The sequence below is a fragment of the Vanellus vanellus genome (genome assembly GCF_965231255.1).
Source record: "Vanellus vanellus genome assembly, chromosome: 11".
Classification (NCBI taxonomy): Eukaryota; Metazoa; Chordata; class Aves; order Charadriiformes; family Charadriidae; genus Vanellus; species Vanellus vanellus.
This window is the reverse complement of record NC_138916.1, coordinates 694,701-720,905: the sequence shown is the minus strand read 5'-3', so window position 1 is coordinate 720,905 and position 26,205 is coordinate 694,701. Positions and strand designations below refer to the sequence as shown.

The 26,205-nt window shown below is 45.4% G+C and overlaps 2 protein-coding genes across 2 annotated transcripts; both read left to right on the top strand.

Annotated features, from left to right (window-relative positions):
- Positions 1–241: 241 nt before the first annotated feature.
- LOC309676380 (olfactory receptor 11L1-like) lies at positions 242–1,180 on the top strand (the record flags this gene model as incomplete). The annotated part of the gene is made up of 1 exon (XM_082488918.1): positions 242–1,180. One exon carries the CDS (start codon positions 242–244, stop codon positions 1,178–1,180), a length of 939 nt encoding a protein of 312 aa, XP_082345044.1.
- Positions 1,181–19,076: 17,896 nt separating this feature from the next.
- On the top strand, positions 19,077–20,015 carry LOC309676379 (olfactory receptor 5V1-like; the record flags this gene model as incomplete). Its single annotated transcript, XM_082488917.1, has 1 exon — positions 19,077–20,015. One exon carries the CDS (start codon positions 19,077–19,079, stop codon positions 20,013–20,015), a length of 939 nt encoding a protein of 312 aa, XP_082345043.1.
- Positions 20,016–26,205: the final 6,190 nt, after the last annotated feature.

Sequence of the window (26,205 nt, the reverse complement as noted above, 5' to 3'; positions counted from 1 at the left end):
TGTTAAAACTTACATTTCAGGAGGGAGAGAGAATAGGATGGGAGGGAAGGAAGAAGGGAAGGAGGGGAGAAGGGAGGGAGAGAGGGAGAAAAGAAGGACAGACTGGTAGTGACTTTGATGCTGTTCCCAAAGGTTTATTTGAGAATCATAACCTTTATAGATAGTGCTTTCACCACTGAAAGTTAACATATTCTGATATTGATTATTTCCTTAGCGGACAAATCCTAGCTCTTTCCAAGAGATGACAAATGTTACAGCAGTACTGGAATTCAGGCTACTGGGCTTCAGTAGCAACCCACACTGCCAGATCCTGCTATTCACAGTGTTTTTGGCTACTTATATTCTCACCATCCTAGGAAACATGATTATTATTTCAGTGGTGACACTGGAGCCACGACTTCATTCACCCATGTACAAATTTCTCAAAAACCTCTCTTTCCTAGAGGTCTGTTACACCACCACAATTGTACCCAAGATGCTGGCCAATCTGCTGGCAAAGACGAAGATGATCTCTTTCTCAGGATGCATGGCACAGCTTTACTACTTCATTTCCCTGGGAGCCACTGAGTGCTACCTCTTGTCAGTGATGGCATATGACCGATTCCTTGCTGTCTGTGAACCCCTGCACTATGGTGTGGCCATGACTGCTGAGTCTTACACCCGTCTGGCTGTGGGCTCCTGGGTCACTGGTGGTTTTACTGGCTTTCTGCCCTGCCTGATGGTCTCCAGATTGCATTTTTGCAATTACAACCTCATTGATCACTTCTTCTGCGATATCTCTCCACTGTTGAAGCTCTCATGCTCAGACACCACTGTCACAGAAGCTGTCATCTTCATCCTCTCTCTCCTGGTCCTTTCCAGCTGCTTTCTTTTGACTCTTGTCTCATACCTACTTATAATTCTCAGTATCCTGAAGATACCCTCTGCTTCTGGAAAAAGAATTACCTTCTCCACCTGCAGCTCACACCTCATGGTAGTGATTATATACTACGGTACAATGATTTCCATGTATGTCCGTCCCACCTACAACCTGTCCTCAGAGCTCAATAAGGCTGTATCTGTGCTCTACACAGTGGTCACACCCCTTCTGAACCCAGTAATCTACAGTTTGAGAAACAAGGCATTCAAGCAGGCCTTGGAAAAAATTGTCATCAGACACCATCAACTTAATTCTTTGTAAGCCAGGAATACTTCAAGACTGACTTTTGTTGACATTCAGGCTCTTTGTTGTATTCTGGCTACAGAACAGGTTATGATTGTGAGCATGATAAGCAGCAACAGTTGTTGCTGCATATTTATAAAAAATAATTGAAGGCAGTTATTACTGTAAACCAAAATGACTCCTGGATTATACAATGTTTCACTTACCACTTTTTCTTTTTCCTCTTCCCTTCTTTCTTTGCCCACCATTTCATTTACTTTTTATTATTATTATAATTACTATCTCAGTTGCCCTTTTCTTCTTGTTAGTGCACAGACACAAATACACGTGAACATTTTGTTCTGGGCATCATCTCCAAGACTCTGGAAGAAAAGAAGGTTATCAGAAGTAGTCGACATGGGGGGGGGGGGAGGGAAAGAGTCATGTTTGACTAATCTGATAGCCTTCTACAATGGCATGACCGGATGGGTGGATGAGGGGGGGGGGCACTGGATGTTGTCTACCTTGACTTCAGCAAGGCTTTTGACACTGTATCCCACATCATCCTCACAGGCAAGCTTAGGAAGTGTGGGCGAGATGAATGGACAGTGGGATGGATTGAACAGTGGCTGACAGATAGAGCTCAGAGGGTTGTGGTTAGTGGTCCAGAGTCTAGTTGGAGGTCAGTAACGAGTGGTGTTCCCCAGGGGTCAGTACCAGGTCCACTCCAGTTCAATATATTCATCAATGACCTGGATGAAGGGATAGAGTGTACCATCAGCAAGTTTGCTGATGACACGAAACTGGGAGGGGTCGCTGACATGCTGGAAGGTTGTGCTGCCATACAGCGTGACCTGGACAGGCTGGAGAGTTGGGCAGAGAGAAACCTAATGAAATTCAACCAGGGCAAGTGTAGGGTCCTGCACCTGGGAAGGAATAACCCCATGCATCAGTACAAGTTGGGGGCTGACCTCCTGGAGAGCAGCTCTGTGGAAAGGGACCTGGGAGTCCTGGTGGACAACAGGGTGTCCATGAGCCAACAATGTGCCCTGGTGGCCAAGAAGGTGAATGGCAACCTGGGGTACATCAAGAAGAGTGTAGCCAGCAAGTCGAGGGAGGTCATCCTCCCCCTCTACTCTGCCTTGGTGAAGCCACATCTGGAGCACTGTGTCCAGTTCTGGGTTCCCCAGTTCAAGAAAGACAAAGATCTGCTGGAGAGGGTCCATCAAAGGGCTACAAAGATGATGAGGGGACTGTAGTGTCTAGCTGAGGGACTTGGGTCTTTTCAGTCTAGAAAAACAAGACTGAGGGGGGATCTTATAAATACTTATAAAAACTCAAAGGGAGGGTGCCAGGGGGATGGGAACAGTCTTTTTTCAGTGGTGCCCAGTGATAGAAGAGGTAATGGGCACAAACTTCAGCATAGGAAGTTCCATCTAAACCTGAGGAGGGACTTCTCTCCTGCTAGTGTGGCAGAGTACTGGCACAGGCTGCCCAGAGAGGTTGTGCAGTCTCCCACACTGGAGACATTCAAAACCCACCTGGACGCCATCCTGTGCAACTGCTGTAGGTGACCCTGGACTGTCAGGGGGGTTGGACTGGATGATCTCCAGAGGTCCCTTCCAACCCTGACCATTCTATGATTCTGCGATTCAAAGACTAATATATAATTTCAAATTTAAAAAATATTTCTGTGTTTCCTTCCTTGTAGATTTTTGTCTTGGTTTGCCTGGTCAGTTTTTTTTTTTTTTAATTCTCTGATTCAGAACAAAAGTCATTCTGTTTTTCTTATACCTCACTTGAAACATGTGAAAACGATGTCTTGACATAAAGTAGAAAAAGTGTGTTTGACTTTTATGAGGAAAATATATTTCAAACCCACATTTTTATTGTTAGTTTTCAATAATTTAACACTATAAGAAGTCATCTAAATCAGGATTCATGACCGCTAGTTGAGACCAACTCGCGTGCATAAAGAGAAACCACTAGTGATACCCTTGTGGCATATTAGGTGCCCCAGAGTAAAGTTTTTGGTTGGCGGAACTGGCACTGGATCTGTCAGAGACAAGCCCCTCCTTTTGGAGTGAAATTTGAAGGCCACTCAGGACATTGTAGGGCATTTACAATGACAATAAATGTGTGTGTTTAGGCAGCTGATTTTCATCCCAGGTATAAACTTTGGATTGTTTGAATGGCTTTCTATAAAGCACTAATGATACTGACTAGTATTTCACCTTAGTTCCTGTCTTAAGATGCATTAAGGTAATAGAGATATCCATTGGGGCTAGCAGACACAGAACAGAATAACTGGGGAACCTGCACTTATCTGGAGGTGGTCATAACTGAGGCTTTGACAGAAGTTTATAGATATGCATACACGCAGAATGTCTTCATTCTCTAATCAAAAGCTCTGGAATTATTTTTTTTTGGCATTCCTTTCTGATGTGCAATCACCTGTCTGCAGAGCCTGCATGATTAACTCTTCAGGTCTGACGAAATAATTTATAAAATTATAGTAAGAGGCTGTGGCCTGTTCCCATGCCTATTCTAGAGATCCCTTCCCACCTGCCTCATGCTATGATTTCCCACGCTATTTTCTTTTCCATAGAGCCTCAGAATAATATTACAAAAATTCAAATGAATTAGAGTATAAGACAGGTTTCTCATTACCTATTGGCAAAATATGAATAAACATCATTGGATGGCCAGGCCCAAAAAGTTGTGTTGAATGGAGTTAAATCCAGTTGGCAGCCAATCACAAGTGGTGTTCCCCAGAGGTCAGTATTTGGGCTGGTTCTCTCTAATGTCTTTATCAATGACCTGGACGAGGGGATAGATTGCACCCTCAATAAATTTGCAGACAACACCAAGTTGGGCAGGAGTGCTTGAGGGTAGGAAGGCTCTGCAGAGGGATCTAGACAGGCTGGATCGATGGGCCAACACCAATGGTATGAGGTTCAACAAGACCAAGTGCCGATTCTTTTGATTCAGCCCAGGACGCAATTGACCTGGGCTGTGAGTGCTGACTCATGTTGAGCTTCTCATCAATAAACACCCCCAAGTCCTCTCCTCAGGGCTGTTCTCAATCCGTTCTCTGCTCAGCCTGTATTTGTGCTTGGCATTGCCCCAAGCCATGTGCAGGACTTTGCAGTTGGCCTTGTTGAACTTCATGAGGTTTGCACGAGCTCAACTGTCAAGCCTGTCCAGGTCCCTCTGGATGGCATCCCTTCCCTCCAGCGTGTTGACTGCTCCACATAGTTTGGTGTCATTGGCAAACTCTCTGAGGGTGCACTCAATCCCACTGTCCATGTCACCAACAAAGATGTTAAACAGCTCCGGTCCTAGTACTGATCCCTGAGGAATGCCACTCATCACTGCTGGCCACTTGGACGTGAAGCAATTGACCACAACTCTTTGAGTGCAACCATCCAGCCAATTCCTTATCTATTGAGTTGTCCATCGGTCAAATCTGTGTCTTTCAAATTTAGAGACAAGGATGTTGTGCAGGACAGTGTCAAATGCTTTGCCCAAGTCCACGTAGATGATGTCAGTTGCTCTTCTATTATCCGCTGTTATGGTTTGGCCTCAGCCAGCGACAAAGAACCACACAGCCACTCGCTTGACTCCCACAGCTGTGGAAAAAATCATCAGAAAAAGGCAAAACTCATGTGTTGAAATAGTGTAATTTAACAGAACAGCAAAAGGGAAGAAGAAAGAAAAACAATAACACTGATAAAGGAGTATAAGGACGCGATTACAGTACCGCCGCGCACCGACCGGACCCGCACCGCTGCAGCCCGCCTCTGAGTGGCAACTGCCCCACCCTCCCCATCTAGCTCCTCTTATAGCTGGGCATGGGTCATATGGTATGGAATACCTGCCTCCCCTGCCGGCTCCTTGTGGAAATTAACCCCATCCTTGATGGAACCAGGACATCCACTTACTCACCTTTTCCACTCCACTTTCCTGGCGTTTTAATGGGGCCTGCTGAGGCTGTTGGAGATGTAGCTGCTGAAGGAAGTCTAAGCAGCCCTCCTGAAGGGCTGATCAGAGCAGAAAATCAGAGCATGGTTACAGGAAAATAAAGCAGGGAACAAATGCTTTCACCCAGCAGCCCCTTTGGTGTGTCCTGTCAAAGTAAGAGGCCGGGTGCTGATCCACAGCAGGACCTTTTCAGGCTTTGCCTGCCTCAAATTTCCTTCTGGTCAGTATGGACCATGCAGAGGAGACACCCAGGCTCCAAGAAAGCTGCATTGGCCACACAGCCAGGGTGCCTGATCAAAGGTGTATCAGTCTGGCCCACACATCACTGCTGTCCCAGACATGGGAATATCATCCTCCCCTGTGCACCCCAGGCTCAAGCTCTGCTGCTCAGACCTGAAGCACAGCCCTCACCACCTCACTTTTCCTGATACCCGTCTGTCCAAGCTTGCAGGCACCCGTCGGTCCAGCCACATAGAGATAGTACCCAGCCTCTGCACACAGGGTCCCTCCTGCCCCCCAGATCCCTACCCCAACAGACCCCATGGCTTCAGTGGTGCCTCATAGACAGCCCCTGCAGTCTCTGAACTACCACTCTCATCAGATTGTTCCCCTAGATTTCCAGATATGGATGGGTGCTCTTCAGCCATGAAGAGCATCTTCTCCCTGGTGGTGAAAGCTTGCAGGTCTCAGCTGTTCCAGGTCCACCCTCCAGCTCTGTTCAGTGAGTACCCAAGTTCCCAGTCTCTGTGTCATACCCTCTTCCCCATCCCAAAGCCTTGAGCAATTTTCTGCACCCTAAACCTCACCATATCAGCAATATGTCTCCAGCTTACACAGTGTTCCCCACTCCTGAACTGCCATCAGTCTTCTACAAGTGTTTCCAATGGGATGTTCAATTTCTCTCTGAAAGTGACACTGTCTAAGGAACCAAGATTTAAACCTACAATGTCAGTAACTTCTAATAAGATGTATCCCATTTTGCACAAGGTGTATCACAGGGTTTTGAAAGTCTGGAATCAGATCATGAGTTCCTATCTTCTACGGAGGGCTGTTTTGACAGCTAAATGTGCACATGACTGCAAAGTGAGTGCCCAAATACTGGTTCCACCAAAAAACAAGTCCAAAGACAGATGTGCCTACAGCATAACTCAGGCAAGGACTGAGTGCCCAGATCTGAGCTTAAATAGAGCTCAGGGACAAAAGAGCAGAGGGCACATGGATGGGACTTCTAGGTGAGGCTGATTAGGGCACTTATAGACTCTTAGCGCATTCAGGTCCCTGACACTGTATTTTGGCATTCATTTGTATGCAGTTTAAAGCCTGATATAAGTTTGGAAGCATGGGAATAACCCAGAAAAAAAAAACAGGTTTTCAGGTTTTATCTGCTAAGTATAACTCTGGTAGACTGTAGAACCCAAGGGGTTCCTCCCCTTCGAGCCCACCAACTATGAGGATGTTGCTGTTCCTTGTTCCCAAGTCCAGTGGCAAGGCTGAGTGTTAATTCCAATCAACACACATGCACCAGCCCACACACACACATATGCACACACACACAGAGAGTACAAACAAGTAGATCAACAGTAAGAGGAGAACAGTATCTTTATTAAGATACTGAACAGTATCTTTATTATTAAGAAGGGCCGGAAGGAGGATCCAGGGAACTACAGGCCAGTCAGTCTGACATCGGTGCCTGGGAAGGTCATGGAGCAGATCATCCTCAGTGCCATCACACGGTACATGCAAGAGAACAGGGTGATCAGGCGCAGTCAGCATGGGTTTGTGAAAGGCAGGTCATGCCTGTCAAACCTGATCTCCTTCTATGACAAGGTGACCCACTTGGTGGACGAGGGAAAAGCTGTGGATGTTATCTACCTGGATTTTTGCAAGGCTTTTGACACCGTTTCCCATAGCATTCTCCTGGAGAAACTGGCTGCTCATGGCCTGGACAGGTATACTCTTCGCTGAGTAAAAAACTGGCTGGATGGCCGTGTCCAGAGAGTGGTGGTAAATGGAGTTAAATCCAGTTGGTGTCCAGTCACGAGTGGTGTCCCCCAGGGCTCGGTGCTGGGGCCCGTTCTCTTTAATATCTTTATCATGATCTGGATGAGGGGATCGAATGCACCCTCAGTAAGTTCGCAGACGACACTAAACTAGGGGGGGCGTGTTGATCTGCTTGAGGGTAGATTGGCTCTGCAGAGGGATCTGGACAGGCTGGACAGATGGGCTGAGGCCAATGGTATGAGGTTCAACAAGGCCAAGTGTCGGGTCCTGCACTTGAGTCACAACAACCCCATGCAGCGCTACAGACTGGGGGTGGAGTGGCTCGAAAGCTGCCTGGCAGAAAAGGACCTGGGGGTGTTGGTGGACAGCTGGCTGAGCATGAGCCAGCAGTGTGCCCAGGCAGCCAAGAAGGCCAACACCATCCTGGCCTGCATCAGGAATAGTGTGGTGAGCCGGACTAGGGAAGTAATCATCCCCCTGTACTCGGCACTGGTGAGGCCTCACCTCGAGTACTGTGTTCAGTTTTGGGCCCCTCACTACAAGAAGGACATTGAGGTGTTGGAGCGTGTCCAGAGAAGGGCTACAAAGCTGGTGAAGGGTCTGGAGGACATACCTTATGAGGAACGACTGAGGGATCTGGGGTTGTTTAGCCTGGAGAAGAGGAGGCTGAGGGGAGACCTTATCACCCTCTACAACCTGAAAGGAGGTTTTAGAGAGATGGGAGCTGACCTCTTCTCCCTGGCGACAAGTGATAGGACAAGAGGAAACAGGTTCAAGTTATGTCAGGGCAGGTTTAGATTGGATATTAGGAAGCATTTTTTCACTGAAAGGGTTATTAAACATTGGAATAAGCTGCCCAGAGAGGTGGTGGATTCACCATCCCTGGAGGTGTTTAAGAAAAGGGTAGATGAGGTGCTTAGGGACATGGTTTAGAAGTGGTGGTGTTTTTATCAGGGTAGGTTAATGGTTGGGCTTGATGATCTTAAAGGTCCCTTCCAACCTCACTGATTCTATGATTCTATGATTCTATGATTCTATTTATAGGCACCCACATAAAGTCAAACCACATTACATCTAATATAAGCACAGATGGCCTGATCCTGGTGATCTTCACTCTGGCTGAGGCTGGGAATCTCATCATTCCTGCATTGGTGATATTTCTAAGTATTTCCCAGGGAACTTGTCCTCCTAATTTTGCACCATCCTTCCAAAAACACCAAACACCTTGATGATGGGGACAGAATTGTTACACTGGGTGCCCATATCACACACTATTACTTTTTTTTTTGTTGTTGGGCAGCTATCTATCACCTGACTGGTAGCAGCAGCACCCATATGATGGCTATCCAGCAGCATTCCTCCATATTATGCAGAGCATATGAAGGGCAAAACTTTTATCTATCTAGCAGGAGGATACAGGGTAAAGGGCTTTTACAGTGTAAATGGCTTTTACTGCAACTTTTCTTAATTTGTGTAATGCTGAGAGCTTTCCTTTTGCACTTCTTACTCCTTTCACTCAGCACTGCCATCTGCCTTTCAGCGATGTGCAGCTTTCCAACTATGCACACCAAGGCTGCTGGGGCACAGTTTCTTCCCTTGAACTGCTTATGGTGCTGTTCTTGTGATATTGTTCACACAGCCTTGCACCTTTGAGCTCCAAGACATTATGTCTACTATTTCAGGTTTCTCGTGGGAAACAACGTGAATTGCCATTGATGTGTGAATCCTTCATTTTTTTTGCCCTCCCCCTTTTTCATCTGTTTCACACCCGTGGCCATACTCCCATGCATGGGTCCATAAATGTTGTGCATAGGTTCCCACACCTAAAAATCTGAAGTATTCAAGTTTTCTGTGCTGTCTTAAGTCTTCTCATCAGTCCCTTCATTTACATTTGACAAATAAAAAAGTAAAGGAGACCATGAAGAAAGTTTTGGGGAAATATATTCCTTAATGGAAATGCTAAGAAAAATATTTATTTTAATTTGTTATTTTGTTCTTTGCATTAAAGTCATAAAATAAAAATCATAACATCACATAATCATAAAATACCAGGTTAGAAGGGACCTCAAGGATCATCTGGTCCAACCTTCTTGGCAAAAGCATGGTCTAGACAAGACGACCCAGCACCTTGTCCAGCTGGATCTTAGAAGTGTCCAGTGTTGGGGAATCCACCATTTCCCCAAGGAAATAATTCCAATGGCTGATTGTTCTCATTGTGAAACATTTTCCTCTTGTGTCCAATCAGAATGTCTCCAGAAGTAACTTTTACTCATTACCCCTCATCTTTTCCATGTGACTCCTTGTAAAAAAGGTGTCTCCATCTTCTTTGTCGCCACCCTTTAAATACTGGAACATGGTGCTAAGATGTCCCCTAAGCCTTCTTTTCTCAAGGCTGAACAAACCCGGTTCTCTCAGTTTGTCCTCACATGTCAGACTTCCCAGTCCTTTCATCATTTTTGTGGCCCTTCTCTGGACCCTCTCCAGCCTGTCCACATCTTTAAAAGGTTTTCTTTCAGGTTTCTCATGGGAAACAACAAGAAAAAAGGTTGTTTAAACCATAAAAAGGTTGTTTAAACCATCATCATCATCATGTTTACCTTTCTCCATTCAAATTTCCATATATGAAGAAAATAAAGAGTCAAAAATATCTTTGATGTTTGTCTGATGATTAAATGATGCTAGAGATGACCATACACTTTTTAATTTCTTCTGGAAGCACAAATTAGTAGCACAATTAGACACTTAAGTTCTTGACAGATTAAAACACATGAGCTGATTCACAGCCCAAGTGAACATCAACACATCCAAAACAAAATTTACTTTCATAGCCAGGGTACTTACACCAAAAGTTTATTTATACCAGATTTGATATCCACTTTAAGATACATCCTTAAAATGGCTTTTTCACAGAAACGAAAAAGGAGTTTATTTCCTCTGTGGTGTCTAAGTGTATATGCATTCAAAAATATTTACAGCGCAAAGAAAAAAAATCTGAAAGCCAATTAATCATCAAAAGATGCTGGGTCAGCTCCAAGGAAAAAAGGAATAAAACTTCTAAGTTGCTTGGCTAACTAATATTATAGATTGCAATGTCAGATATGTGTTTAAATGTCTTTAAAATGCCATAACTTTTGAAAGCACGTCCGGTTATATAGAAGACACAAAAATTGCTGGCTTTGAAATACAAAACCATTACTCCCATTTTAAATTACAGTATTAAAAGCATGAGAAATAGCAAGATGAAAGGGACTGTAAGCACAACACTGGGGAGGCATAGCCATTTCCTTGGCATATGAAGATAATTTAATGTTTTGCAAGCAGGTGAAACAGCAACAAGAGGAGCAACATTGTTGATGTTTCAGTTTTCCATGAATAAGAAGTTTATCAGGGAAAAGTACTTGAGAGTGTGAAGAGGAGTATAGAGCTTTATCAGGAGAAAAGTAAGGACATTTGCCAAAAGAGTTACAAAGCAGGTGACTGGAAACCATAGGAAGACAAGGACTGATGGCTCAGTTAAATCCAGTTGGTGGCTGGTCACAAGTGGTGTTCCCCAGGGCTCAGTATTTGGGCTGTTTCTCTTTAATATCAACGACCTGGATGAGGGGATGGAGTGCACCCTCAGTAAGTTGCAGACAACACCAAGTTAGGCAGGAGTGTCGACCTCCTTGAGGGTAGGAAGGCTCTACAGAGGGAACTGTACAGGCTGGATCAATGGGCCGAGGCCAACGGTATGAGGTTCAACAAGACCAAGTGACAGGTCCTGCACTTGGGTCACAACAACCCCACACAGCGCTACAGGCTTGGGGAAGAGTGGCTAGAAAGCTGCCTGGCAGAAAAGGACCTAGGGCTGCTGGTCAACAGCTGGCTGAATGTGAGCCAGCAGAGTGCCCAGGTGGCCAATAGCATCCTGCCTTGTATCAGAAACAGTGTGGCCAGCAGGACTAGGGAAGCGATTGTCCCCCTGTACCCAGCACTGGTGAGACCCCACCTCAAGGCTTGTGTTCAGTTTTGGGCCTCACTACAAGAAAGACATTGAGATTCTGGAGCATGTCCAGAGAAGGACAAGAAAGCTGGTGAGTGGTCTGGAGTCAACTGGGGTTGTTTAGCCTGGGAGGCTCAGGGAAGACATTATGACTCTCTACAACTACCTGAAAGGAGGTCTTAGAGAGGTGGGGTTTGATCTCTTCTCCCTAATAAAAAGTGATAGGACAAGAGAAAATGAAGTCAACTTATGCCAGGGGAGGTTTAGATTAGATATGGGGAAATATTTCTCCACAGAAAGGGTTGTCAAGCATTGGAACAGGCTGCCTGTATGGGAGCACCCAGCCAAACTGGTTTCTGAGCACAATAGGTGAGATGCAGGGAGTTGTCATCTGACTCAGCTTCATCTCTGCCTTGCCTTGTCTATGCAGAGATAACTTGGGGGGAGCTGCAAAACAGCTCAGCCCGGGGTTATCTCAAGATTTCATATGAGAACCGAAACCAAATGGCCCTGGACAAGCAAAATGCCCTGAGTCCCATCCCACCACTATTCCCATGACTTTGAGCGCCAGACATCACAAATTGGCAAGAGAGACTTAGTTATCGCACCACCAGAGGTAAATATAATCCACTTCGGCACAATCCTGTACCCTAACAGAGTCAGGAAATATAAACCGCAGGGTTTGGGGAGAAAAATGGGGAATCCTCCAACGAGGAGATTCTGTCCCCCCCCTGTAGGAGATCCGTCCCCCCCTTTCCAGGACACTGTGCAGGGTAACTTCCCAGGGGTTGAGCGACCTTACCTGAGAGAGGGTAAGTGACTAAGAAACATACGTACAGTATATAGCATGCTTTTAAGTTTGTAGTTGGTGCACTCGTTTAAGGTATTAATATCTAGCGCGCTTGTGGTTTGTGTTGTTACTTGGGCCCACTAATTTCTTTTAAACTGCAATAGTGTAATCACCATTGTACACCTAGAACTTGCAATAGTGACGCATTGGACCTGTGAGTGAAGTCCAAATGAATTGTTAATTTGAACCTCACAGTGAAGTCCTTTTTCCCGTTTCATCCCACTGCCCAGGGAAGTGGTTGAGCTGTCGTCCCTGGAGGTATTTGAAACACATGTGGATGTAGTGCTGAGGGACATGGTTTAATGGTGGTTTTGGCAGTATTAGGTTGATGGCTGGATTCGATGACCCTAAACATCTTCTCCAACCTAGACGATTCTGTGATTCAATGAATGGAGTGTATCCAGTTTAATGTACACCATAGTTAGTCATTCTACATTTTGTTCAGAAATTGTGGAGATCTAGACAACTTCACAAAATCCAAAACATAATGCATTTTATTCACAAGAAGAATCTGTATTTGGTTAGAAAAACTGGATCCTCGAACTGTCCATTTTCTGTATTGACAGTAAAGCGAACCTATATGGTATGATGTTAGCTTGAGACTAATCTGCTTAATTACTTATCTTTACACAGCAGCAATGTCTGTTCTTTGGACAAGTACGTGAGAGTGTTTTCAGCCCATACAGAAGGCCATAGCTTGCCATATGTCACCATATTTGTACTGCTTATCACTTGGAGCAATCCCTGCCTCAGTACTGTCCCAAAGCCTTTCATGCTTGTGGACTCAGAGATCCTGTTATGGATATATGCATGCCATGAATGATACCTGTCTTTTATCCATGGTCTAAATCACCGAAATGTTTCTCATTTTGGGTCTTAACATAGAACACTGTTAATGTTTTCAATCTGAGTGATGCTTCTCAAACCCCTCAGCACAGAACTGCTCTGCCATTTTCTTAAGGGTGACTACAGACCCTCTGTCAGTGATGAATATTCTCCTGTCCAGGTGTGATATTGTAGATGTGTGCTCTGTGAAAAGAAGCGTGGCATGAAAGCACAAAGCTTTGAGGTATAATACTGGAAGACTAAACCAAGATAGGAAAGACAGGGTGTGGTCCCACCCTTGCTGATGAAAAAAGATCACAAGAATTATGATACCACTAAAATATATTTGAATCTTCTTTGGGAATGGGACAGAAGGGATCCTTGAAGAGGTTTGTCATTTGTGTGCTGTTAAAACAAGGTGTCCACGTCGCAGTAAAAGAAGGAAACATTCACATATTGAATCCTGCACTCAATCTTAGCAGTGAGACTGCAACCTAAAATAAATACCTGAGACAGATAAAATGAGCTGCACATCAGATGTGCCTCTTTTTTTCCCCTTGCAGTAATGAGAGTGTAGAAAGTTATTTCACATATAAGAAAATGAACTCCATCTCAGTTAAAGACCTTATTATCAGAGGGACCAGGATCTGTCGGGTCTGAGGTCTCTAGGAGTGGACCTATGGGGGTGTGTGTATCTGTGTGAGTGAAGTGGTCTTGGGGGAGTGTGTGCGGGAAGTGTTGGATAAGAGAGACTTTAAACACATTAAATGAAAATGTGTTTCTATTTAGACATCCAGACTATGGACACCATACTTCTATATGAACTACATAGAGACATTAAGATACAGCTGCATCAAGTAGCTATCTATCTCAGTTGTTATTTGCATTGTAGGCACCAAAGATTAGTAGAAAAAGTCCATCATTTAGATGAGAGGTAAGCAATAAAAGAATCCACAATGTGGAGCTTATTTTGGGAAGGAGGGATGTTTGTAATATTAATGATCGCTACTTTTAACTGATCTCTTAAATTCACCTAAAATACCCAATACACGATGATTTATTTGACTTGGTCTTAGCATTACTTAGTAGAGAGTTTGTGTTTCCAGTATCACAGAGGCCAGAATTACACAACAGTCTTCAAAACAGAATGGCTAATGAAAGACATTATACAGTGCAACACTGGGAATATAAGAAACTAGCTAATAGCCTTTTTTTTTAGAATAAGCTTATTAGCTCCTGGCTTAAAATATTCAGAGTTTCATACACAGGAGATAATTGTCCCAGAGGCTGCCAGGAAATATTTAGGCTTCAAAAGAAAGGCTAAATTTTAGAGTTAGGAATATGAAAAGACATGAGCTGCAAAGGAAGAGGTGTAAAATAGACTCTTCCCCAGTATATCACCAGGACAAACACAGAGGAGCATCTCTTTTCCAGGGGTAAACTGTATTGAATGTTTTTACATACAGTGTTTGACTTTGAGATGCAGGGATTAAGAGTGAGGATGAAAAAAGAAAGGAGTTGTAGATCAGAGATGAGAAAAAACTTCAAGAAAGCTTTATGTCGTATTTTTGGAAACATTGGCTTATATTTTCTAACAGTTCTATTAATACAAGGGATAGTCAAGAGGAAGGAACTGTATCATTTTTGCTTGTATACCATGAATAATTCCCCCTAGTTATCTGCATACCTGTCAATATATCTGTCTATCTATCTACTCAGTTTTAACTTGTTCCTCAATTTCGTGTTAGACGTAGGCCAGTTCACTGTTATTTCGCTCCCTTCTAGGGATTTAAGAGTATACATGCATGAACATTAGTTTATTATTATTTCATTACAGTATTTTCTACTAACAAACTCATTCAATACATTTTAATACCTTTTTCCAGGATGAGAATACAAGAACTGCAAACAGGCAAATGACATCTTAAGAAAAGAAGCAACTTTTTTTGGTGAGTACACAAATCCCAAACCAAATAATTCAGTGAATGTATGGAGTTTTTTGAAGTACCATAGGTTAGTGTTCATGTTTGTGTTCATGGTCTAGGCTCTTTGTATAGCTAAAGGAAACAACTTGGCCATTCCAGGAGTGACGTGTGGCTGACAGACAGAATGAATTTGCAAATAAAGGTGCTAGTCTCCACTAATCTCCTATCTGCTACAAATAAGCTCTGGGCTCATTTTAAAATTCATAGGAAAAAAATAAAAACTTCCATCGTACTATGAATTTTGTTAAATTCCTATATAAATGTGAGTATAATATAAATGTGAGTATAATATAAATGTAAGTATAATATAAATGTAAGAATAACACTATTAAATTCACTATAAAACTAGTGAACAACACTAAAAAATTCTCCCAAAGGGTTTAAAATGGCAGTCTGCAATGACTAGTGTCATCAATGCTGTAGAAGACCGCACGATCGATTGCTCTCTAATGACTCAAGTCTCTCTCTCAGTCTATCTTCTTATCTAAGTTTTCATTTTATCTTTCAAAACTAGAATGCTTGAAAAAAATATAGTTTTGACATTTGCAAAAAATTAAATTGATTTCTTGAATAACTGCTGGATTTTTTTCTCTCCACAAAACTAGTTTGTATTCATTTAAATGCATAGTATAGTTTTTAGAAGTGATCATAAAATCTCTTCCACTGAGTTTTTTTTTTTATGTCACTTTCTTTTAAAAATCAGGGATTCTGTAAATGGAGATGGGAAAAAAGTTATAAGAAGTGTATTTATTTCTCATATTTCAAGTATCACCTTCTAGAGTTTCCTTTTCTTTTTTTTTTCCTGATGAAATAATGGGAGGATCTAAACAACTAGCTTTGATTTTTGTGAATAGCTTTTAGGTAAATCCAGCTGGGAGACAGTATCCCACCAGTTGTTACCTAAGAACTTGTTGATAACAAAAAATTTCCTGAGAAGTAATGAGTTTCCCATTTCCAGACTCAAGTGCCTAAATGAAAGAAACCAAGATGTTGGTAATGATTTAAACCAAAAACATTCATTTCTGTGTTGTAGGACATCATGTGACACACTGTGAAGGCCTTTGAGCTTCTCAGACTGTCATAATAGCTCTGGGATCAAACTCACACTCACATCTAATCTCCCTGAGTGCCAAAACCATGGCTTGATTCTGCCTCAACTCAGGGGTAAACTGACTGGGTCTTTAGAGAAGCAAACCAAAGCAAAGGGTGGGGGTGGGAGATGTGGGAACTGGCTCATAATGTAGATCTGCTTTTTGAGATGCTGAAGGTGCAAACTGGATGGTGATACTTGGTTCTGAGAATTTGAGTCTGAACTCCACAAACTACCAAAGGGAAGGTGAATACGGTCTATCTCAAACCTTGGCCAAGACAGCTCTCTGCATTGCCTTCTGAGTGGGAGACACCGATATAGCTGAGATGCATTGCATGTTTGTGCATCTTGCGAAATCTCTCCTCAGTTATGTAGCTAAAACATAATAATATATAATATAATTATATTTTGGACTACTACTTTTCCTGATTAATCCCCACTCATGTATTGGATAGTATTCCTAGAGTGTAACAGGAAACTTTGTTTAGCAAAATATATGTGTATAGGAAATATTCCTCGGAAGTTCTCTGTTTTAAAATGTAATTATCTGTTATGTAGCCAACCTCCTGGCAGTAAACACCCGAATATGTAATTCCCCAAAACTCCATTTATCCCTGGTTTAGAGTAGGGACCTTAAACACTATTGTGTCTATATGTCCAGAACACTGGGCCTGTGGGGGCATTCTGCAGCCACAGCCTTTGGATATATCACATTTTGGTCCTGAGTCAAACCAGAACCACACAGAATAGACTTCCTAAGAACTGGAGCAACCTTACACTGAGAGTCTAGTTCAAGGGTAACGTCATGAGTGCAGAGGAACAGATTGGTCCAGCTGGAAGTGCTGTCATTCTCCCATGTTTGGTGATGGGCGCTTCTGGGATTTAAGCCTGTTTGTCAGGAATCATGGAATCATGAATCACGGAGTTTTCAGAGTTGGAAGGGACCTCTAGAGATCATCTAGTCCAACTCCCCTGCTAAAGCAGGATTGCCTAGAGCACAGTACGCAGGACTGCATCCAGGTGGGTCTTGAAAATCTCCAGAGAAGGGGACTCCACAACCTCCCTGGGCTTCCTGTTCCAGTGCTCTGTCACCTGAACCATAAAGAAGTTTTTCCGTGTATTTGAACAGAAATTCCCATGTTCTAACTTGTGCCCATTGCCCCTCGTCCTGTCACTGGGAACCACTGAAAAGAGCCTGGCTCCATCCTCCTTCAACCCACCCTTGAGATACTTGTAAGCATTCTCTTCTCCAGGCTAGAGTCCCAGCTCTTTCAGCCTTTCCTCATAAGGGAGATGCTCTAATCCCTTAATCATCTTAGTTGCCCTTTGCTGGACTCGCTCCAGCAGTTCCCCGTCCCTCTTGAACTGGGGAGCCCAAAACTGGACACAGTATTCCAGTTGTGGCCTCAGCAGTGCAGAGTAGAGGGGGAGAATGACCTCCCTCGACCTACTGGCCACACTCTTCCCTATGCAGCCCAGGATTCCATCGGCCTTTTTGGCAACAAGGGCACATTGCTGGGTCATGGATAATTTACTGTCTACTAGGACCCCCAGATCCTTCTCCTCAGAGCTACTTCCCAGCAGGTCCACCCCTAACCTATACTGGTGCTTTACATTCTTCCTCCCCAGGTGCAGGACCTTGCACTTGCTTTTGTTAAACCTCATTAGGTTCTTCTCTGCCCAGCTCTCCGGCCTGTCCAGGTCACGCTAGATGGCAGCACGGCCCTCTGGGGGTTCAGCCACCCCACCCAGTTTGGTATCATCAGCAAACTTGCTGAGGATACACTCTGTCTCCTCATCCAGGTCATTAATGAATATATTAAACAAGATTGGACCAAGTATTGACCCCTTGGGGACACCACTGGTTACAGGCCTCCAACTAGACTCTGTGCCACTGATCACAACCCTCTGAGTTCTGTCCCGCAGCCAACTCTCAATCCACCTCGCTGTCACCTCATCCAGCCCATACTTCCTCAGCTTCCTAATGAGGATGTCATGGGAGACAGTGTCAAAAGCCTTGCTAAAGTCATGGTAGATGACATCTTCTACTCTCCCCTCATCCAGCCAACCAGTTATAACATCATAGAAAGTTATCAGATTGGTCGAGCATGATTTACCCTTGGTAAATCCATGTTGGCCACTTCCAATAACTTCCTGTTCCTCAGCGTGTTTGGAGATGACATCCAGAATGAGTCGCTCCATTACCTCCCCAGGGACAGAGGTGAGACTAACCGGTCTGGAGTTCCCTGGGTCCTCCTTCTTGCCTTTTTTGAAGATCGAAGTGATGTCAGCCTTCCTCCAGTCCTCAGGCACCTCTCCTGTTCTCCATGACCTTTCAAAGATGATGGAGAGTGGTCTAGCAATAACATCTGCCAGCTCTCTCAGCACTCATGGGTGCATCCCATCAGGTCCCATGGACTTATGAATGTCCAGCTTGGCCAAGTGGTCTCTGACATGGTCCTCCTCAACTGAGGGAAAATCTTCCTCTCTCCAGACCTTCCCCTTTGCCTTCAGAGTATGGGATTCGTGAGGGACAGCTTTAGCAGCGAAGAAAAGAAGGCATTCCGTAACTCTGCCTTCTCTGTCTTCCACCACTAGGGCACCTGTCTCATTCATCCATGGGCCTACATTTTCCCTAGTCTTCCTTTTTCTATTGATATACAGAACGAATCTCTTCTTATTGCCTTTACCTGTAGTGGCCAAGCTGAGTTCTGATTGAGCTTTGGCCCTTCTCATTTTCCCCCTACATTGCTTTGTTATATCTTGATAGTCCTCATAAGTTGCCAACCCCCTTTTCCAGAGAATGTAAACTTTCCTTTTTTTCCTGAGGTCCAGCCAAAGCTCTCTATTTCTAGGAAGAAAATGTATCTTAGACAAGTCAGAGGATTTGAGGACTTCTTTCCCAGGCCTCCCCCTTGTGTGGAGTTTGAAAGGCATTTGTAAGAGGACATGAAGGAGGAGGAAATGCCTGTTTGGCTCAGTGGGGAGGACAGCTCGCATCTAACGCTGTCTCCACACCTTTGTTGGAAAACCTGCTTCTCAGCTAGGACTGAAATTGCCTGCACCCCAGCTCCTGCTCCTGACATTGAATTCTGCACAAGGTTGGTTATTTGCCTGTCTCTGTTACCTGGGAGTCAGCTAGTGCAACTCTAGTATGCCCTGATTCCACTTGCTGACATGGTGGTTTTTTTCCTCCTCTTACAGGTAACATGCTGTGAATGGAAAACCAAACAAGTGCAAGTGAGTTTGTTCTCCTGGGACTCACAAGTGACCCACACCTTCAAAGCTTCCTCTTCTTTGTGTTTTCCATTATTTATTTCATCACTTTGTTTGGAAATATGGTGATCATGATTGTGATAAGTACTGATGCCCACCTTCACTCCCCTATGTACTTCTTCCTTTTTCACTTAGCCCTTGCAGACATCTGTTATGCCACCACCATTGTTCCTTACATGCTGGTGAATTTCCTAGTGAAGCGGACAACCATTGCATTCAGTGCCTGTATTATCCAGATGTCCTTAATCCTTCTCTCAGCTGGTAGTGAAATTTTCATGCTCTCAGCAATGGCATACGATCGATACATTGCCATCTGTAAACCACTGCACTACCAAGAGGTTATGAACAAGCTTGTCTGTAGCCAGCTGGTGGGGGGTGCATGGGCCATGGGGGTCTTACACTCCATTATAAACACACTGCCAATGCTAAATGTGCAGTTCTGCAAGTACACAGAAATCAAGCATTTCAGCTGTGAGTTGCCCCCTCTCTTAGCTGCAGCTTGTGGTAGGACCTTCCTCAATAAACTTGTTCTTCTGTCTTCTGCTGTGATCTTTGGTTCAAGCTCCTTTCTGCTCACTCTTATCTCCTATATCTATATCATCTCTACTGTCCTGAAGATACAGTCTGCAAAGGGGAGGCACAAAGCTTTCTCCACTTGCAGCTCCCACCTCATTGTGGTGGTTTTGCTATACACTACTGCTCTGTTCCAGTACACAAAACCCAGTTCAGTCTCATCATTCATTCTAGATCAACTGTTTTCCATCCAATACAGCATTTTAACCCCCATGCTAAATCCCATCATCTACAGCCTGAAAAATAATGACATGAAAACAGCTTTGGGCAGAATGTTAGGGAGAATTCAAGTTTCTCAATCAGTGTAACTACCTCTAAGCTGTACTTTTCGAATAAATGCAATTTAAAATACAGAGCTGTAAAAACCAACCTGTCCTATATGTTCAGAATGGCTGTCACCTGCCACAACTTTGGACCCGAGACTCCCTCCTGCCTGGCTGCTGGAATCTTGTCTGGTGCCCTGGGGACCTGGAGTCTCTGCCCAGGCTGAGGGTTATAGCTGCCGCTTTCCCGTCTCTAGGTTCAACTAGTTGTGAATCTGAATCAAAGGACACTAACATGGCCAGTCCCACAGAATGCCACAGACACCGCGCTGCCTTCAGCAGCACCTGCTTACTGGACCCACATCACGCACAAGCATGTTCCACTCCTCCTCTGAGGCTGGCAGAGACTAGTGCAGGCTCACGCACACACACCTATGCACATTCGCAGGTCCTCTGAGCAGCAGCACAGCCTGTCTGCCACCCAGCACCCCTGCCCTAGCCTTCTTTCCTGCCCCATGGGTCCCCTACTTGCTGACTGGTCGAGCTTGATGCTTGCTGCAAACATGCAACATACACACTGATCCCAGAGGCACTCCACACTCACAGGTCCTCCTGGGGACCAGCACAGACCCTCTGTCTGCCTGATACCCCTGCAAAGACACAGATCCTTCTACATGCTGGCTGGTCCAGCTTGAAGTTTGCTGGTGAATACACATGCACACACACACAGACCTGATTTGGGAAGATACAGACACTCATCCCCCAGCAGTTAGCACCAGGCACACGGGCTGTGACCCGTGGCCCAGCTCCAACCACCAGTGTGGAGTCCCTTGCTCTCCTTCTTCAACCCAGTCACCCCCAGAGGCTGATTTGTGGGACACACACACTTCCCTCTCCAGTGGCTGGTGGCCAAGACCCCTACTCACACCAGTAACTGACAGTACAGGCCAGGGGCCCCCACACCCCTGGTGTGGTGCCAGTAGCTGGCACCCTGTCCACTCATGCTGGTTCCCCCAGCAGGTGGTACTCAGTCCTTGCAGCACTCCCACACACAAGACAGAGGGTGAGATTATGCAGACAGTTAAGAAGAGATCTAATAAGAAAATAGGACAGACTGCAATGATCAGGCAGAGGGCTTGGTCACACAAGTGTACTGATTCGTTCCATTCTACATGCAGCTGCCCCATTCACACTCATTTCTGCCAATTCCTCTTTTGTTCCTCTTCAATTCCCTGCCCCTGCGCATTCCCTTCTCAGTTTGCACAGTCCCACCAACCACCGCCAACATCCTTGTTTGAATCCTTATTGGCTGCAATTTGTTGCTGTGCTGCAGAGACCTGGACAGGCTGGAGAGCTGGGCAGAAAGGAACATAATGAAGTTCAACAAGGGTAAGTGTAGGGTCCTGCACCTAGGGAGGAATAACCAGTACAGGTTAGGGGTTGACCTGCTGCAAAGCAGCTCTGCAGAGAGGGACCTGGGAGTCCTGGTGGACAACAGGATGACCATGAGCCAGCAATATGCCCTTGTGGCAAAGAAGGCCAATGGTCTCCTGGGGTGCATTAAAAAGAGCATGGCCGGCAGGTCGAGGGAGGTCATCTTCCCCTCTACTCTGCCCTGGTGAGGCCACATCTGGAGCACTGTGTTCAGTTCTGGGCTCCTCAGTTCAAGAAAGACAAGGAACTACTGGAGAGAGTCCAGGGCTATGAAGATGATCAAGGGAATGAAGCATCTCTCTTAGGAGGAATGGCTGAGAGACCTGGATCTGGAGAATAGCAGACTGAAAGGAGATCTTATCAGTGCTTATCAATATCTAAAGGGTGGGTGTTGAGAGTATGGGGCCAGACTCTTTTCAGTGGTGCCCAGTGACAGGACAAGGGGCAACGGGCACAAATTGGAACACAGAAAATTCCATCTCAACATGAGGAAAATCTTATTCTCTTTGAGGGTGCCGGAGCACTGGAACAGGCTGCCCAGAGAGGTTGTGGAGTCTCCTTCTCTGGAGAAATTCAAAACCCACCTGGGTGCAATTCTGTCCAACCTGCTCTAGGTGAACCTGCTTCGGCAGGGAGGTTGGACTGGATGATACACAGAGCTCCTTTCCAACCCCTGCCATTCTATGATTCTGTATAATCTGGTGCTGGCACTGCAGTGTCTGCGTGGGCATTCCCGTGAATAGAAGCATGTCCTAGCAATGGGTTCTTCTCTGCTAAACAAAGCCTGGCCTCTTCTGGTCTCCTTATTGCAACATCCCTGAAGTAACAGGTTTTCAGTGTGGTCCCTGAAGGCTCATCTTTTCTTACAACACTGCCAGCGATAACATGTTTCAAAGCATTGCACCCTAAAGGACGTACTGCTTTCCCTGGGTTCTCCATGAGCTCAAGGGTGACAAGCACAGAGTCCGAGCACCCCCTGGGAATGGTGCAGAGACTGATTCATACCATCTTCAATTAAACACCTTAGGCTGGATCTAGCAGCCCTTGAGTTATAGAGCTCCAAGGGTTATGTGTCCCTATGGTCATGGCCTGCTAGTGTTAACAACCCCTAGGATTAGTGACCTCTGGAGTTATCGGCCATTAGACTTAGCAACCCTGAGGGTTAGCCCCCACTAAGGCTGTCGGTCCCTTGGGTCTGTGACAGCTACGTGGAATTCTAGGGTTCATGGCCACCGGGTTTATGGGCCTCTATTGTTTTTGGCCTCTCAGCTCATCATTCCATAGGGTTAGCACCCTGTAGTTATAAAAGGGGATTATAAAAGGGGCCATAAGGGCCCATAGGATTATGTGCACTAAGGGATATCAATCAATAGCTTATTGATCCATAGGATTGCAGGCAGCATCACATATAAGACCCTAGGTTTAGTGACCCCTAGGATTATGGCTCCTCAGAGTTATGGGCACTTAGGGTTAGCAATCCCTAGGGTTTATCGGCACCTGAGGTTATGGATCCCAAAGGTTAGTGGCTCCTAAGGTCAGGACCCCCTAGAGTTTGCATCCCCTAGTGCCACAGACCCCTATGGTTTTTACTCCCTACCTTTTGGTGTCTCAGTGTTACAGGCCCCTATGATAATGGGCCCCTAGGCTTAGCAACCCTTAGTGTTATGGGCCCCTACAACTAGCGACCCCTAAGTTTATGGGCCTTGGAGGTAACAACCTCCTAGGGTCAGTTTCTGCTGAGGTTAAGCTCCCCCAGGGTTAGAGACCTGTAGGTTTATGGGGCCAATAGCTTAAGACCTGCTAAAATTGGTGTCCCTGATGATCATGGATGCCTAAGGTTAGTGCTCCCTAGGGTTATGGCCACCTAGAGGTATGGGACCCCAAGGGCTGCTGGCCCCTAGGGTTTGTAAACCAGAGGGACCCATAACCTAGAGGGTCATAACCCTAAAATTTGCATCAATAACACCTGGGGGTACTTACCCTAGGTTGAGGTTAACACAGAGGGACCATAACCATAGGAGCATATAATCATACAGGCCGATAAACCAAAGGGTCATTAAGCCAACATGGTGCTAACCCTAGGGGATGTTAACCACAAGGGTCCATAGGCCTAGGAGCCCATAACCCTTTGCAGCATCAACTGTAGGGACCCATAACCTTAGAGTTCACTAAAACCAAGCACGCAAGGAGGGGGAGGCTGTTGCATGGCAGAAAAGTGACATGGGCAGAAGGTGCTGAGCCACAGCATTGCAGGGGCTGCTCTTCGGCACAGGGACACTAGTAAGGCTGTCACGGGGGTGGTCAGTGTCCTGTGGTGCCATCCTGGTGGGAGGTGGAGGCCAGGCTGCTCAAGACCACAAATGCTTTGGGGCTGCCATGTCTTCCTCCTGACATGAGCATGCTGAAGAGTAACGTCTCCTTGCTTTAGTTAGGCCCATTGTCCTGCTTTCTTTGACAAACAGGCCTGCCTGGGTCCCATACTGCCTGTATTCTCGATGGTGGTTTTCTTCAGTCCTCCAGGACGATAGGGTCTTCCTCCACTGTGGCAAAGCTCTCTTCTTCCTCCTGAAGGAACAGCTTCCCAAAGAGCTGTCTCTCACCAACCCCCATCTTGTCATCCTGGGACACTTCCCAGAGAAGGTTGCTCATTTCTTTGCTCAGATGGACCTTAGCCTGACAGCTGGGCACAGGAGGATTCCCCTTTCACACTGCTCTGGGACACTAGGTCTTCATTGCTGAGGAGCAACTCGATGACATGTAGGCCTGGGGCCTCACCAAAGCCCTCCCTGCCACTCCTCTGTCCAGCATCAGTGTGAGAAGGAAGGCCTTTGGGGTGATAGCCCTGATGCAGTCCCTGTGTCCAGGTGACTGGAGGGATTGTGCTTGCTGTTGGCAGCCATGTAATGGGCAGAGCTGGGAAAGCCTGCTGGGCTCCCTGCCCAGTGACCATGTGTTTGTTCCAGGGTCCCTCCATCACCACAGAATGGACAAGAGTCAGGTCACAGCCTGGTGTTGGGAAGTGGAATCCTCTGCTGCCCTACATGCAGTCAGGTGGCAGAACAGAGCTGGGGCAGTGCCAGGACCTGGGCACTGGTGACCATTGGCAGAGGTGAGGACTGGAGTGGGGGGAAATCTGGTTTGGGGCACCAGACCATGGCCCCTGGCATCAGTTCCAGGGTCTTGGCCTGCTTTGTCAGGCATAGGACAGCCTCAGGCCTAAGAAATAAGGGATGCCTCTTCTAAAGACATGTCCATGGTAAGCACCAAGCATGGAAAGTGACAGGTTGGTTACAGTGGCTATCAGTAATACCCTTACTTGAGATTGCCACTGCCAGGCCTTGAGACATGTGGCTTGAATCCCATGTACCTAGGATTTTCCAAAAGGTATCTAAAGCACAGCGCTTCCACAGATTGATAACTGCATAGTTTCCGACTGACAAGTTTTGATCCAGTTTGTAGAAGACCATGAGCTCCTGTAGTAAGGGGATGTGCAGATGTGTGCAGCTGCCTCTGTGGATTAGAACGCAAGGTCACTGTACCCATGGCACTCTGATAGCTGTGCAGGTGACCACAGTTCCAGAAGCTGTTGTCTCAGTACACTTGGGGATACGTGGATGAGGAGGTTCACCTGGCTGATGGAGAAAGACTTTGTGAATCCCACCACTTTGCTGGATGTGTTGTTTGATAGTGTCAGCCACAGGAAGGAGCAGTGAGGGAGGCTTTGTTAAGTGGAATGGCTTGCACACTTGGTGGAGCTTGATTCTGTAGGGATATTCCAGTTTCCATAGTCTCTTGAGCAGTTTTGGGAATTGTGGGTCTAGGCATGGTTTGCTGCAGTTAGCCTCTGCATTAAGCCTAGCAGCTAGCTCCCCTCTCAGCTCTGCAGAATTATTCTGAGGTCTTGGCTGTACACTGAAGACCCTTGTCTTCTTATGTTCATGTCCTCTTGTGTAGCAGCTGTTAGCAAAACACTCCAACAAATGGACAAGACACGTTCATATGTACCACAGGACACACAACATACGAAAACAAGGCCAAGAAAAGCTTTTGATCTGGACATAAATGCACTGTGCACTGCCTGTCAGGAGGACTTTTCATAGTTCATAGTTGTGATTCTGAAGAAATGCATGAGTCACTCCAACAGAGGGAAATAATCACATCTCCTCCCCCTGCGAGGGCAGTTCCGGATTGTTTGAAGGTTTGAGCTGCGGCAAAACTGTATCGGCCCAGGTATAACTGCACTTGAAGCTAGCTTCAGGATCAAACAGATGTAGCTCAGCCTTCTTGGTGTAAAAGGTAAGTTTTAGCTTTCTTGGGTTTAGATTACATACCTCTTTATTTTATTGAAATCATTGTTTTAAGTTTGTGGTTTTGCAGTGGGAAACTGAACCATAGGTTCTCATTTTCTAGACTGTTATATAATTAGTGCACTGCTTGTATTGGGTTTCAGCAACTATCACTTTTGAGAGCTGACAATATGCTTACCCAGACCAAGGGCCTTAAAGAGAATATTACTCTCCTCTGAAAAGAGCTGTTGCTCGGAAAAAAAAAAAACCAAAACCAAACAAAACCAAATACAACCTAACAACCAAACCCCAGCCCTGAACAAGACTAACTCAATCAAACCCCCAGAAAAAAAAAAAAAAACCAAGGTAACAGGAAGTGCACTTGTTCATTGACAGCAGTAAAACCGACATTCTGATTACATTCATTTTGCCTGGGGCTGGATTAGTCAGGTTCCAGCTTTGGGAGACAAAGTCCAGTTGAGCAATACTGGCAAGAAGAATCTTTTGTTTTCCCT